General features: G+C 51.4%; 2 protein-coding genes across 2 annotated transcripts in view; one reads left to right on the top strand and one right to left on the bottom strand.

Annotated features, from left to right (window-relative positions):
• The first annotated feature begins 6,302 nt into the window (after nucleotides 1–6,302).
• On the top strand, nucleotides 6,303–13,707 carry MYL2 (myosin light chain 2). Its single transcript, XM_037133500.2, has 7 exons — nucleotides 6,303–6,374; nucleotides 7,662–7,751; nucleotides 9,961–10,036; nucleotides 10,958–11,062; nucleotides 11,611–11,689; nucleotides 11,786–11,834; nucleotides 13,359–13,707. Exons 1-7 carry the CDS (start codon nucleotides 6,372–6,374, stop codon nucleotides 13,455–13,457), a joined length of 501 nt encoding a protein of 166 aa, XP_036989395.2. The 5' UTR covers nucleotides 6,303–6,371; the 3' UTR covers nucleotides 13,458–13,707.
• Nucleotides 13,708–15,521: 1,814 nt separating this feature from the next.
• CCDC63 (coiled-coil domain containing 63) overlaps nucleotides 15,522–15,806 on the bottom strand; it is a 29,584-nt gene continuing 29,299 nt past the window's right edge. Inside the window, exon 12 of the mRNA XM_037133439.2 lies at nucleotides 15,522–15,681. Within this exon, the coding sequence (XP_036989334.2) occupies nucleotides 15,566–15,681 (116 nt within the window). The 3' untranslated portion in view covers nucleotides 15,522–15,565. The remainder of the gene's footprint in view (nucleotides 15,682–15,806) is intronic.

Here is a 15,806-nt window from a genome sequence, read left to right as displayed (position 1 = left end):
GCCGGGGCAGCAGCTGTTGCTGGAATAGGAGCCTTACCAAGAAGAACAATGTCCCCGGAATGCCAGGCACACCACAGCGACAGCTGAGCCTCTGGGGTGGGCGGGTGGGGGGCGGGCATGTGAAGGGCACTGGGAAGGATGGAGCTGTCTGGGTGCCTCTGCCCCCCACACAGGCAAAGCAGATCATCCAGGGCTAAAAATACCAGGAACAAAAGGCCTGGCTCCCTGGGGCTGGATCTGACCCCTGGGGCTCCCTGGGAGTGGCGTGAGCTGGTGTCCAGTCCCTGAACCCTGAAACCCAATACCAGGGTACAGAAACCTTCATGCAGCTGTGGAGCCTGATATTCAGGGTTCGAGTCCGACAGACACTGGCAGTGGGACCCTACAGAGTGACTGCTCTTTGGAGCCTCAGGGTCCTCATCTGAAAAATGGGTCTGATACTAATACTGGTTCCTTCCTCGCCATGTTGTGAGGATGAAGTAGATGGTAGGCAAAGCACTGGACACAGTGCCTGTCACACAGGAAGCTCTAGAGAAGTGGGACAGTGGCGACTTGATTTCTTCGGGGACTTCAGCTGGCTGAGCTCACAGAGCGGCAGCTGGGTGCGGCCATGGTGGGCAGGCAGGCTGTCCCCAGTCTTCATTACCTTCCCCCAGGGATCCGGCGCAAGCCTTAATATCCCCTCCCGGACTCGGCCAGCTCATGTGCATCCTTCCTCCGCCCTTCAGTGAAGGCATCACTGAAGGCAGGGACATGTCCACAAGTGAAAAGTGTCCAGCAAGGGTCCCAGGGCATCTTCCCAGGAGCTCTGCATGAGCAACCTGGAAGGTGAGGTGGGGCTGGAGCAGGAAATGAGGCCGGGCACGTGTGTGTACACATGCGCACTTGAACCTGTGGCGAGGGTGCTCTGTGCCTGGCACTGCACAAAGCCCCTCAGACGTACCACATGAGCCAGCACACGAAGGGCGCTTGGAAGAGTGCCTGGCGCCCGATAAACGTTAGCTGCTACCATTAGTGTTGCAATTATCTAGGCTGACTTTAAAGACAATCTCCTAAGGTCAGCACCATTGTTTCCCCCATTTATCAAGTAAAGAATTGGAGGCTTAGGGTCGTTAAGTCACTTGTCCAGGGACCCACCATCGAGGAAGCAGCAGAGCTGACCTGGCACCCAGCTGTCAATCACTGTACCATTCTGGTGGGCCAGGGTCAAGTGGCCAAAGATCTTAACTGCCAAGCCAAGGAGGGGAGATTTTCTGAGGCAGTGGGGAACCACTGAATGAGTGTTCTGGAACATTATATGGGTCATCATCAGAACTGGGTATCAGGGAAAGTATTTGGAATCTACTGGAGGCAAGAGAGGGGAGGCCCCAAACCAATCAGGAGCTACTACTATAAGCCAGATCTAGGGCAGGATGGGGAGGGGTGGGGAGGAAAGGATTTGCAAGACATTTTAGAGGCAGAGTAGACAGATTTTGTCACCAATGGCACAGAATCAAGATGGCTGAGGATTTTGATCTGGGTGCCTAAGAGGGCCATGAAGTCATTAATAGAAAAAAAGGGTGAGGGAGAGGAAAGAAAATAAATCTGCACTTGCTATCTCTTTTATCCCCTGTCCCCCGGGACACAGGTGACAGCCAGCACTCTGGAATAAGCTGACACTGACTGAACAAACACTCGCTGTGTGCCCAGCGGTGCCCTAGCACCTTACACATATGAGTGAACTCATCAGACCCTCACAGGAACCACTACTGGCCCCATCTCACAGATGAGGAAACCGAGCTGTGGTTTGCTAATGTCGCTTGGCCAAGTTGAACTTGGTATACAGTGGGTGCCCCATCAAGGTGGCCGGCTCATCTGCCCCGGGTACAAGGCCTGGTCCCCTTCCTGGAGAAGCAGCCTTCCCCCCTTGGCAGCTCTCGCTGACGCCTGGGCGCCCTGACACAGGGAGATAGGCGCTATCTCTTGACGACAGAGTCTATCAGTCACCCCGCTTGGGGCTGGCAGAGCCCGGTATGCCTTCGTTCCGTGGGGGAGGGCTGACTTCCCACCCTCCTTAAAGGGGCATTACACTCCAAGGCAAGCAGACCCACTAAGGTAGTTACTTCCAATGGTGTCACATTGAACACCTCTGCACACTCTCCCAAATATGAATGTTGCTAAGTTAACTTTTAATTTACCGATGTCAGTGCATGGACTCATTTGATCTGCCGAAGAATTTTATAAAAACAACCATATAGAGAGAAGGGTTTCTTTTTTACCTTACAAGGTAGGATACAATGACTTTAATTTGAACTCAGGGAACTGAAGAGGAAAAAGTATATGCAGAAGAAAGGAATTTTAAAAACGCCTCCAGTTGAAGCTGGACAAAAACTTCTAAAAACCCCAAAACTGAAGATGTGGATTCCCACCTCCTTGTATGAAATGAAAGACGAAAACTCTGAAATGGCCAAACCAGCAGAAGATCTTCCCACAATGTCCCTCGATCTCCTGATGGTGACTGTATCACTCCTTTGTAAAACTGTATCTAATCCCTTCTGAAAAAAAGGTTTATTTGGTTTTTGTTTTGTTCCTGGCTCAGCCAGTGCTCTAAGCATGTATGAGCCGTGCCCTCTGTGAGAGCTGGCTCTGCCACCAACCTCCTCGGCCAGAGAGGAGAACATGTATCCCAGACACACATCCCATCCTCATCAGGGAGGTGAGGGCTCGGGACGCCTTGAAAGGTCTACAGGTTCATCAGTCATGGAGTAAAAAGGCCCAGGTGGCTGGTGTGTGTGTGTACGTGAGTTCTGATGCCATTACTCTGTGAAAAAGTACATTTTTATGTACATGTATGTAGGCACATGGTATAACAGTCGTGTGAAGACAAGGCATATTTTTATGGGCAAATAGAGGGGGGAAGGAGTGAGAAAATGCAATGTAGTATCCTGAATTAGATCCTGGACCAGAAACAAAGACAATAGTGGGGGAAAAAACAAAACTGAAATCCAGATCAAGCCTGGACTTCAGTCAATAGGAACATACCAACGTCCATCCCTTAGTTTGTCCCATGAACCACAGTAACATCAGATGTTAACACTTGGGGGAATTGGGTGCGGGGTGTATGAGAACTTCGCAACTTTTCTGTCAATTCTAAAATAAAAACTTTATTTTTAAAAAGTCTGGAAGGAATTTTATAAAGTTCCTGAAGCAAAACTAATCTACAGGCTTGAGGTAAAAAAAAAAATGTTCCCTGTGGGTGTTGCTGGTGGGGATGGGCCACCATGGGAAGCTCTGGGAGCCGGAGTGTCCTGCGTCTCGCTTGGGGGTGGTGACAGGGTGGGTGCACATGTGAAAGTTCACCACACTGGGCACTTCAGAGCTGTGCGCCTCACTACAGGCATAGCTCTGTTTTTGTCTTTGTCTTTGTTTTTTTTAAGCACAAAGAATAAAAACTCTGGTCAAGATTTCACACCAAATCACAAACACCAGTGTCCTCTGGGGAGGCTCTGGCCAAAGTGACAGAAAGGAAGTATTCTATCGGCAGTCAAACTATCTCTGTAACGTTTTAAACTGTTTTATGCTATGAAGGCATTCCCACTTATATTGTATTAATTCAACATTCCACAGACATGTAACATGCATGCAGAGAAGGGTGCAGATCATAGAAGCATAGCTCGGTGAATCTTCCCATATGTCACCTATCAGGGCAGCCAGCACCCACACCCAGATACAATCCCAGTGCCCCCAGTTACTCCTCATTTTTCTCAAATTCCAATTTAGAATGCTATGGCATTCTGTACACAGCTTGTTTTGTGTGTGTGTGTGCTAAGCCTGACAAGCCACCGCCAATGGCTCCTGGTGTCTACTTCCTTCCACTGTCCTAACAGCCAGACTCGTTTTTGCCAATTCATCCACATATCACTGTGAGACGGAAAATGTTAATGTTCGCTTTTGAAAAGTATCAGGAGCAGTGATCTGTAAAGCGGGAATCGGAGGCGTATAGAAATGCAGACGTTCCTTACCTGTCTCCTCTCCTCTCCTTCCGAGCCCTCCTTCCATCACACGGAAAACACTGCGGACTCAGGCAAAGGCGTTGGATCCAGGTTCAAATGGAGGAACCGGTGCCGAGACGCTCCGGGCAGGCTCCACGCGGTGGGTGGAGAGGAGCTCGTCCCGGATTTTCGCGGTCGGGCCACATTTTTCCAGGCCTGAGAAATGGTTAGTAACTTCCTGGTCCCAGTTCAGACGTGGTGGTGGGGGGGGGCAGGTCTAACAGTCAAGCACCCCAAAATAATCCCAGTGCCTGACATTTATCACGTGCTCACAACGCATTCGTTCGATTGCATCCTCCTGATATCCCCACGTTACAGATGAAGAAACCGAGGCTCAGAGAGGGGAACACATCTGTCTGAGGCCACACAGCTGGCCTGGCTTCACGCCTTGGTTTATACGATTCCCAAACGCTGGGGCAGCCACGCCGGGTCATTTTGAGGAGAATCAAAAGGAAATCTCTCTGCTGTCCTCCTGCTGAGGAGGGGAGTGGGAGGGTGGGACACACTCGGCTCCGTGGGCCACAGCCCCCTGGTTCGCTGCCTCCTCGCATCCATGGTGACCCAGGCAGAGCCTGGGGCTGGTCATAGTTCTCCGGCTGGAGCCTTGTCCTTCCGCCAGGCAGGGCGACAATTTGCGGATTTTACCTGGACAGAGGCCATGGTGAGCGGCCCACCCCGCGTGGGGGTCCTGCAGGTGTCCTTCTCCCCTTGCACGGGCCGTGTTTGAACGCAGGGGTCCACTTCTGCATGGGTTTCTCCCCTCAAGGTACAGTCGGCCCTTCATATCCGCGGCCTTCACATCCGGGGATTCCACCAACCGCGGCCGGGAAACGTGTCTTCGCATTCGCAGCGGCGGATTCCCACCGGCAGGGTGAACGCCGGCTCCACCTGCAGTTTGTCGAATCTGCGGAGGTGAAGGGCTGTGGAGTCAGAAGTTGCACACAGGTTTCCTGGGGGGCTGCCTGGCACCCCAAACCTTGCCGTTGTTCAAGGGCCAACTTGTATGGGCTTATGTTCGGCCTCTCCCTCTGAACCGTTTATTTATTATCCGCTTCTCTTTGTGATTTTGCTCCGAGGTATTATTCCCTGCACATCGTTTTCCTGGCCACTACATGGATTGCAAAAGGGACCACCCTTTTTGTTAATCTATCTCCTTAATTTTCTAGTTCAGAAATCAGGTCTTAAAATCCAGTAAGTCATTTTTGGTTTTCACTTGTGCCTCCCTAAGTTTTGTTTTTCTCTTCCTTAGAGGCAAGAACTCCGGGCCTGGCACCCACACCCACTAAATAAGGCCACAGTTTGATGCCAAGCCCCGAGTTCTCACTCCCTGGGTCCCAAGGCTGCCTTCAGGCCAGAGGAGGAAACCAGTCCTGGGAGAGAAAGCAACAACTACTACACCCCATGTTCTGACAACAAGCTGCCTTTTCCAAGACTAAGGCGAAGCCCGGGCTCTGGAAGCAAACAGGCCTCAGATCCACTCCCAGTTCCACCGCTGCCCAACCCCAGCCAGGGAAGCTCACTTCCCTTCCCAGCCTGTTTCCCCATCTGTGAAATGGGAACATAGAGGATGAGGTGGTCCCTACCCCACACAGGTGGTTGGAAAATTCAATACAAGCCCAAGACATGTGTTCTTGGTGACTGACACAGAGTAAGTGCTTGGTAAGTGAGTCATTTCTTCAGTCAAACAACAAGTATTTGTGGGGCCATTGCCTTGAGCTGGTCATGAGCTGGGAACGAAAGAAATAAGTGAATTCCATAGTATATCGGGGGTGAGAAATGCTGCAGAGAAAAACAGAAAAGGGGGCTGGAGTGCAGGGTGAGAATGGCTGCTTTACTAAGGTGGGCAGGAGGGCTCACTGAGAAAGTGACCTTGGAGCAAAGGTCTGAAGGAGGGAAAGGGTGTCGGGCGGAAAAGCATTCCAGGTAGAGGGAACTGCTGGTGCAAAGGCCCTGAGGTGGGGCCTGTGCCTGATAGCGTTGGAGAATTTTAAGTCCCCTCTCCCTGCCATTTTCTCTCTCAAAATTGACAAGCACAAGTGTTGCCCGCCCAAGCGCCGCTGACAGCATCTCTCGCCACGACCCCGCCGCCTGCCTCTTCAACCTTGCATGCCTTTTTGGGTCTCAAGTGTCACCAGGTGGTGAGTGAGCTGCCCTTACTTCAGAAGAATGGCATGGGCGGGGGTTGGGGGGACCTTAGGTGGCGTCTGCCCCACCTATTACTGCCAAAAGTGGTCATGGGGTTATTTTTAAACATGCGGAGGAAGTATTTATTGTTCCGGCTGCAGAGGGCGGGCAGCCTGTGGGATTGTTCTAGAGAACCAGCGCTGAGTCCTTTCCACCATGGTGAGTAGACAGGGCTCTGGGAGCGGAGTGATGCTCAGTGGGCGAGAAGGGGATGCTACCAACCAGCAAAGGACCAAAGGGGACCCGGGGGAGGTGGCTTTCGAGGACCCCAGGCCCTGGTGGAAAAAGCGCTGCTTGCTGTGTGTGCACCGAGGAACCCCAATCAATGCCCTGATAAGCCACAAATAACAGCAGCTCCTGGGGACTTACAAAAACAAAATAAGAGAGTTGGCTTTTTTATGGCTTGTCTACTGACCTCTGGAGGAATCAATAACTCCCAGGGCTGGCAAAATGGGATTGAACGCTTTTAAGGATCAAATTGTAATTCTTTTCTCTTGTTCAGGCAGCTGGGGAAAAGATCTTTTTGTTTTCACCTTTTGAACTTGCAAAATTAAAATCTTTCTTCATGTGTTGTTTGGTTGGGTGTCCCCCTCCCAAAGCAGGAAGCCCTCAAATTAGGGGCAGCATAGGAGAGGGGTTAGAGGGGCACAGATTCTGGAGCCAGACTGCCCAAGTTCAGCTCCAGCTCTGCTTTTTTTGGTGACTGTGTGACCTTGGGCAAGTGACCCAACCTCTCTGAGACTCAGTTGCCTCCCCAGTAAAATGGTGTAGGAACAATAGCATCCACTGGGCAGAGCAGTCATGAGGACTAAATGAAGTAATGTATGTACAGTTTCTAAGCATTTGCTGTCACTATTTAAAGTCAGAGAGAAGAGTGTGGGGGGAAATGTGAACTCACTCTTCTCTGCAGTTTGCACGGTACAAGGCCAGAACATTTAGAGAGATTTCGCTGCCATTTGGATCAAGGAAAAATCATGTCTAGGGGTGGAGGAGCTGTAACACCCTGAAAAAGTGTCATTTCATCTCTGCATTCCTCATGGTTTTGTGAGCCTGACTCCCCCCACCCACCCCAACCAATCAATTCTCCTTCTGTGCATTGCTGAACTTTTTGTGAAGTGCATTGGAACAGAAGCAGCTGGACCCAGCCAGGGCTGATCTGAAAGGGTGGCCTCCATCCTCAGAGACACAGCTCCACCTCTCCGAGTTTTTAGAAGGAGCTGCCGCAAGATCCACAATCTCTTATGATCCACGAGAGCCAGGGGGCCTTTGGGAAATGTCACGGGTGTCTTTTCATCCCACCAGCATCACCGTTTAGAGAAGAGTGTGGATGCTGTATCCCCATTTCACAGATGAACAGCTGAGGCTCACCCAGAACAGAGATAGGGCCTGACCCTATTTTCTCATTTCCAGCTTCTGACCCTTTGAACTGATGCTTTTCCCCACTAGGCACCCAAGAAAGCCAAGAAGAGAATAGAGGGAGCCAACTCCAACGTGTTCTCCATGTTCGAGCAGACCCAGATTCAGGAATTTAAGGAGGTGGGTACAGCTGTGGAATCATCGGCCTGGAGGCAGACTCCCCATCCCCCCCCAATTTGGGAGCACCTTCCCCTCTTCCACGTTCCCTGCAGGGACCTCTGGCTTAGATGTCTTTATCCTCCAAACAACCCCAGATTCAGTCTGCACATGTGTGTGACCCACTTGAAGAAATTATTTTTAATAACTTTTGCTAGTCATCAAAGTAAAGCCTTTTTTTGTTGTTGAAAATGTAGGAAAACTTCAGAAAAGCATAAAGAAAATATAAACGACCCGTAATTCTACCACCCAGAGATAGATCATCAGTTGACATTTTGGTACATACCCTTCAAATCACTTTTGTTATATGTGTATATATTTCTTAATGAAAGTTACAACCTTCTGCACATGCTGATTAGTGCGTGATGTTTTTCTCTGAGCAATTCAGTAGCAATATTCTCTATCATTTATTTAAACCACTTCCTCTGGTGGGATGTTACATGTGTTTAGAATGCTTTACTTTTATACATAACACATCTTTGCTTGTATCTCTGGTTATTTCCTTGGAGTAAAATCCTAAAAGCAGACCTGCTCGGTCAAAGGAATTTTTTTTTAAAAAAAAACACAACTAGAACCACTGGTCCAAACTGTCCTCCAGAAACGAGGTGTGAATTCCTACTCCTACTGGCCCCAAGAGGAGAACATGTTTCCCACCCCCCCCACCCACATGTCTCTCTCCATTGGGCATTAATAGTCTAAATTATTATTTTTGCCAGTCTGAAAGGTAAAAAGCAGCATCTCTTGGATTTCAAATTTTACAGTCCTTGATTCTTAAAAATCAGTGGGGTCTGAAACCCTATCACGTGCTACAGGACTGTGCCTTTTGAAGCAAATGAAGTACCAGCTGGGCGAAAGCGTGCCACCTCCTGAAGATTTGGGGGGACACACAATTCCCTTGCTTTCCAGCAGCTGTGACGAGTGCGCCCCGAGTCACCCACACTCCTACCTGGCCCTTCGGAGGAAGGCATGCTAAGCTACGCTAGATGTGTAGCCAGTGTGTTTGATAGCAAAGGAGAAACCATAGGGACTTCCAAATGGGACACACAAACTTGCACCACTAGTCCCCACTAACATTCAGATCATAGGAATGTCATGCCCCATAGGCCACCAGGGAAGGAGGAATTCCTGGGATGAAATATCATATCTGACCCTGAAATAGTCACCTTCTCCCTCACCCCCTCCCACCCTCTGAGAAGAGATCAGCTCCCAGTGGAGTGGGCAGGGGCTACAAATACTTTCAACATCAGCTGCATCAGAGAACTCAGAAAATGTCGAGATGACACGCCATTTGCAAAGGGCCTGGGCATTTGCAGAGCGCGGGGAGTCTCCCGTGCCTGCCGACTGGGGAAGATCACCCCAGATGACGTGGGCTGGCGAGTTGGGGAGCAGACATGAGACCCTAGTTTTTAACTTGTTTTTTTCAACAACAGCTTTATAGAAACATAATTCACATACCACACATCTGCAGTTTTTAGGTAAGTGTACAATTCAGTGGCTATTTAGGATAATCACAGGGTTTTGTGACTGTTATCCCCTGCCTCCTATCAGAACATTTTCATCACCCTCAAAAGCAACCTCATGCCCTTTAGCAGTCACTCCATACTTTCCTCCTCCCCCAGCCCCTGGGGACCACTGATCTATTTTCTGTCTCTATGGATGTGCCTGTTCTGGGCATTTCATAGAAATCGAATCACACAATAGGTGGCCTTTTGTGCCTGGCTCCTTTCACTTAGCATCCCGTTTCCAGGCTCACCTATACAGTAGCATATGTCATTGTTTCCTTCCTTGTGCTGGCTGATGAGCACCCCGCTGCAGAGAGAGACCACATTTGGTTTATCCATCGCTCTGCCGATGGACATGTGGGCTGTCTGCAGCTTGGGGCTTATACGAGTTGTGTTGCAATGGACATTCACGTTCAGGTTTTTGTGTGGACAGATGCTTTAATTCCCTTGACTAGAAACTCGGCAAATGAATTGCTGGATCACACGGTAACTCTATGCCTAACATTTGCAGGCACAGCCAGGCTGCTTTAAGCCTTTGACTCTGGATCCAATGTCCTTCGGTGTTCCGTGAAAATCCCAGAATCCCATTCCCCCCACCCGGTGGCCCAGCCTCTGGGGCTCCTCCCCACAGTCTCTCCCGCCCTGACCAGCCAACCACCTCCCTTTCATAGGCCTTCACCATCATGGACCAGAACAGGGATGGCTTCATCGACAAGAACGATCTGAGGGACACCTTTGCTGCTCTCGGTAGGCTGCCCCCTCTAGGACCGGGAGGTGGGACCGTCGCAAAAGTGAAGAGCTTGTCATCTTCCCAAGAAACTGCTCAGGCATGACTGCCATTTAGGACAAGTTTCAGAGGATAGCAAAGGGGAGTTTACTCTTTGTGTGTCTTCACATTTTTTAGTAACTTTTTCTTTATGTGATTTAATGCAGTGGTGGCTCACTATAGACAACTTGGAAATTTTAGAAAAGTATAAAGAAGAAACACTACCCATTAGGCCACTCCCCACTGTAACATTTCAGCCTCCCAGTGTTTTCTAGGTAAATGGGGTGGGGAGTTAATAATTGGAATCATTCTTTTTTTTAAAGATGTTTTATCAACCAAAGATGTTTTATCAACCCACCCCCCACTCCCTGAACTCAGGGCCACTGTGGGTTTTCATAGTTAAAACATCAATTGTCTTAAGAAGGGGGGTCTTTTTCTGATTTGCACAGTGGTGCCAAACAGGCCTGTGGGAAGGGCTGGCACAGGAAGGTGACCAGAATCCCCACAGCTGTGTGGGTTACAGCAGGTGTAACCCGAATAAGCTCCCCACAGCAATTCTGACCTGCCTCTCCCACCTCCAGCTGGGAAGAGCTAATTTACAAGATGACCATTTCCCATTTGAGTATAATGTTCAAATATCTGTATACAATGCCCAGGTTCTAAAGACACTACTTTAAAAATAACGAACCCCTCCTACACTGGAGTTTGGGTTGCTTCCAGGTGTCTAGGATAAATAACACTGTCAAGAACATCTTCTCACGTGAATCTTTGGCCCACCCACTTGGTCTCCGATGATTCTCAGACCAGGTGCCCCGGAGTGGAATTACAAGGGCAAATGCCAGCGTCCTGAGAGCTGTTTCTGTCCCCACCCGGGGGCGCTGAGTGCGTGCTTTCTGTCCTAGGGCGTATGAACGTGCAAAATGATGAAATCGACGCCATGATAAAGGAAGCGCCAGGTCCCATCAACTTTACGGTGTTCCTAACAATGTTTGGGGAGAAACTTAAGGGTAAGTTTGTGTGCGTCTGTGTGTCTGTCTTTATGTCTCTTCATCTTTGGGTATGAATTCGAGCCCTAGGAGAATAGACAAAGATGGCCAGAAGAGGGAGGCAGAGTGACACTGGGGGGAAAAAAAGGAAAAACAAAACAAAACCAAACAACACCACCAGCAGCTAACAGTGCTCCAAGCCTGCCCTGAGCCAGGCCTCAGGCTAAGCATTTACAGGCACAACCTCACCTAATAGCACCTGGGAGGCAGGTTCTGTTCTGGTCCCCAGGGTGCAGATGGGGAACTGAGGCTCAGAGACAGAAAGTCACGTACCTAACAAATGCTCGAGTCCGGATTCTCTAGATCCATGTTTGAACTTGGGTTTTGCTCAAAAGTAATCGGATTCACAGCCTTCTCTTTTAAAATATCAAGGCTCAGCGCTCAGAGGAAGGCAGGGTCTCAGCAGCATAGGCTGGCTGCGGCCTACCCTTCACCCTGGGGGGCTTGGGTCCCGCCTCCTGGGGTCCGACAGGTTCCCAGGCATGTTTCAACCCTGCTTTCTATTTCAGGGGCAGACCCCGAGGAGACCATTCTCAACGCGTTCAAAGTGTTTGACCCCGAAGGCAAAGGGGTGCTCAAGGCTGATTAGTGAGTGGCATCTGTGGGGGGCGGACGTGGGTGCTCCCCTGCTTTCCCCCCAAGCCCGGCCCACCTGGCACCAACACTGTTCTCCTCTCTCTGCAGTGTTAAGGAGATGCTGACCACACAGGCGGAGAGATTTTCCAAGGAGGAGGTAACAGAGCCCTTTGGGCGCTCTCTGCACCCCAGTTCCCTTCCAGGGGCTGCGTCGCCCTCTTCTCTAAAACGCTCCCGACCCCACGCTGGGAGAGAGCCTGCTGTTGTTTACAGGCCCTTACCGCGTTTCATTCTCTCAGTCACCCCGTGAGGCCAGAGTGAGTATGATTGTCATTTACAGATGCAAAACTGAGGCCCAGGGAAGTAAAGTCGCTTGCCTGAAAGGGCATCACGGATGCTGACTGCAGGTCTGTCTGACCCCAGGTCTGCCTTCCCACAATGCAGGGCGCCTGGTCCAGGCATCTGAGGGAGTAAAGGTGGTGTGCAGAGTACCGGCCACTGTCGTGTAGGCTGCGCCCTGCACGGTTCTCCGGGCTGCCGGTCTCGTAATATGTATCATAGAGTATGTGTTTTTGCGGTAGTGTTGCAGCAGATGGCAGCAAAGTGTCTTTTATAGTTGTTGTTTTTTAAAATCAGACTATATGAGTTTTCTGGCAGGTGGCAGTGATGTGCCTGGAAGAAGGGACACTTGATAATTCGCCACGAGTCCTGGATAAACAAGCAACAGTCTTGTCACTGTTAATGTTGAAAACAGACCCTTCACAGGCCTGATCCCATCAAGTGCCACGTTTCACTAAGAATTTTATTTAGATTTGCCCTCCAACACGGAGGCGGTTGAAAGAGCCTGCCTTCGCCTCCCACCAGCTCTGAGACTTTGGACCAGCTCCTTGACTTCCCTGGGCCTCAATTTCCTCCTCTGTAAAGTAAGGCCAGCAACATGGCCAACCTCACAGCACACTGGGAGGGTGAAACGAGGTAATGTGCACAAAGTGCTGACACGTGAGCAGGGCAGTGTTATCCCGTGTTGGCTATTAATAGTCTGTATATATTTTTAATAACCAGTCATTTTTTAAATGTGGAAATCACATTAAAATCATCTAGATTCCTAGAATTAGAGTCCCTCAGAGTCTGACCTCCTTGCCCACATGGCCACATGCAGCTGGCCCTCAGCCGTTGCCACTTCTGTAAGTGGCCCATGTGTCCCCCCATTTTGCCACAGTCCCCACCAGGCCCACCAGACTCCCTCACAACCTCACAATCTGTTTTACCTGCCAGAGCTTGGGTTCTGGAAAGCATCCCTGCAAGGTGGCCCTTGGGCTCAGCCCCTGGGAAGGAAGGGCGAGGGAGCAGAAGGGCTCAAGGGAGATGTGGGCCTGAGATTCAGGCCCAAAGGATACCCTGGTCAGCACTCCCTGGGGCTAGAGCAGCCCATCTGAGAGGGCCCAAGTTGAGCTCCACACTGACCAGGTGGCTATGGGCTCCTCCAGGGAGGGTGTGACCTTGGGTCCTGCTGCTCTCTGCCGCAGCTGGGTGACACGGACTTCCTGGGGGGGATCTAGTAGCGCATCTCCACGTCTACGACCCCCCACACCTCCCTGACACAGGCCCTTCATGCCCCATCCCATATCCCCTCCCACTTCCCTTCCCATCATCCTCTGCACCTCTTGCTTGTTCATTTCAGATCGACCAGATGTTTGCTGCCTTCCCACCTGATGTGACTGGCAACTTGGACTACAAGAACCTGGTGCACATCATCACCCACGGAGAAGAGAAGGACTAAAGGGAGGGGCTCACTGCTGGGCCTGGGCCTGTCTTTGTGGGGAGGGTGGCCCCTGCTCTCCTCACCCCTGGCCCAGAAAGGTCACCGTCCCTGCCCCTGTCCTCTTAGCCTTACGGCTGCCTTGTACATCATCTACCTCCATCTTCCTTGCAGCCTGGGCAGCTCAGCAATGCCATGAGGCCACACACTCTGCAGGTGGAAATCCACGCAGAAGCCTCTTCAAATAAACCAGAGGTCGTGTACCTGTTCACAGCGTTTCTCTGACCGAAGTGCCTGGAGTAAGGTTGGCCCTTTGCTAGTTCCCATGGAGGCAGCGAACAACTGTCCTCAGTGCTGAATCTCGGAGGCTCTTTATTTAACGCAGACCCTTTGCGGTCACTCAGGGCTGTTGCTATCCAGGGTCACGTTTTATGGGAATGTTAACAAGGGGAGCACAGCCCTTTCTCCCAAAGAGCTCCAGCATTTGCGGAGCTCAGCTTCCCGACACCTTCTCCTCTAGGACACCAGTGGAGCGCTCCTCCCAGATGCGCTCGACAGGCCCCATGATGTTTTAAAAGGAAGAGGCCTCGCATGCATAAGAATATGGCACATTTGTCCCTCCCCCCCAAAAAATCACATCCACTCATTGTAGGAGGTCAATTTCTAATTTTAGATAAAGTAGAACTTGTCTCTACTTCTCTCCTGGCAAATTAAGAGGAGTACCAATTTCTGACCCTGTCTGAGGTCCGAGAACTAGGACTGGGCTTGAATTCACTCTTGATTTTGAGTGATCAAAGTCATTGTTAATGCATTTGGGTCTACCTGGGCTTGTAAGAACCCCAATTTAGGAAACAAATGGGTTCCCATAACTAAGAAGTCAAAGGCCTTCAGGCATAGCTACATCCAGGACCTTGGCTAGGGCCACCAGTCCCTGAGGAGGCTTCACCACTGCTTTACTTTCTGTCATGTTGCTCTGCTCTCAGCAGCAGCAAAATAGCTCCCATTTCTCCCCTCAGCAACTTTCCTGGAAAGAGGGCCTGTCTGTTTCCCCCAGCTCCCTGCCAGTCCCAGAAGAGGGCCTCCCGGGTACCTCACCAACCTGAAACAGGTGTAGTGCTCTGACTGGCAGACCTTGGCCACATGATGAACCCTCATCCTGGGGCTAAAATCAGCCCCTTCCCCAACCACATGGCTGTCCCCCAAAGGCAAAGCCAGATGCCTTTCAGGAAGAAGGGGAGTGAACATCACACTCACACGTCTTCAAGAGAATCCCAAGAACTCAGGACAGCCAAAGTGAATGACGGGGTGGGGGCAGCAGCTGGGGTCACCCAGAAGGCACGATGGGGCCCAGGCGGCTGGGGGAGCCAGAGCTGGAGCAAGTCCTCCAGGCTCAAGAACAGCAGCAGAGGCCCTGGAGGCGGCACTCTGCATCCGCTCCCTCTGCCCGAACCATGACCTCACCCCTGGCTTCCTAGACCTGGGGCCCTTCAAAGCCAAGGGCAAGCTGGACAGGCAGGGATGCGGAGGTCCCCATCCTATGGTGACTGACCCCGTTCCACACACCGCCTAGAACCTGCTACCTGGGGCTCCTGCAGAAGCCTAGCCAGGCACCTGGGAGACCTTGGAGGGGCCCCAGCTTGGGTCAGTCAAGTGCAATATGTGTTTCTGGGCACGACGTCCTGGACACGGCTCTGCAGTGACACGTTCATCCTTAACACACACAAATACGCACAGAGATTCAGACAGAGGTCACGTGGCTCCCAGTTCCTGCCTGTGAGGGGCTGCAGCACCTGTGTGACTCTGGGGCATGAAGATCAACACTTTGCCTTCCCCCCCCCAGCCCCCTAGGCTTCACTCATCCCTGCTTCCCCTAGGGGAGTGGTCCGGGGGTGACCCGTGCCGGGCACCCTCTCAGGTCCTTGGGGCCATGGTGACCTCACTCAACTCGGGCCTCCTGTGCCGGCTTTGGAAGGCAACCCCTCCCGCTCCTCGGCCTTGTTCCGGGGTGGCCCCCACCTCCTGGTAGCGAGTGTGAAGAGGCACTGGGGTTACAGAACAAAACGTTTATTCTCTCTGGTCGTGGCAAATGCGGCCCCATCCATGTCAGATTGCTAACTTCTTCTCGGGCCTCAGCTCGTCCCCCTTTTCATGGATGCTATCCAGCTTAAGTCCCTTCGAGACTCTCTCGTGGCGCTGTTGCTGAGCACCATCTGCCGGAGGCTGCTGTGGTCCAGGGGCTGGTCCACTGCGCCAGAAAGGAGGCGTCAGATCCAGGCCGCTTCCTTCCCAGGGCCAGAGCCTCCCGGCCCCATCCACGGGGGCCCAAGGCAAGGACGTCCGTGCCTGGTTTGGGGGTCCTTCACAGCACAG

Source organism: Artibeus jamaicensis, unplaced genomic scaffold (genome assembly GCF_021234435.1).
Source record: "Artibeus jamaicensis isolate MK-2021 breed Jamaican fruit bat unplaced genomic scaffold, CSHL_Jam_final contig_525, whole genome shotgun sequence".
NCBI classification, from domain to species: domain Eukaryota; kingdom Metazoa; phylum Chordata; class Mammalia; order Chiroptera; family Phyllostomidae; genus Artibeus; species Artibeus jamaicensis.
Note: the sequence above shows the minus strand (reverse complement) of the source record. Positions and strands in the feature narration are given on the sequence as shown.

Excerpts from the sequence above, each read along its gene's own strand:
- MYL2 (XM_037133500.2), top strand. Across the intron at positions 11,690-11,785 it reads GGGGTGCTCAAGGCTGATTA|TGTTAAGGAGATGCTGACCA; the intron begins GTGAGTGGCATC and ends CTCTCTCTGCAG. Across the intron at positions 11,835-13,358 it reads AGAGATTTTCCAAGGAGGAG|ATCGACCAGATGTTTGCTGC; the intron begins GTAACAGAGCCC and ends TGTTCATTTCAG.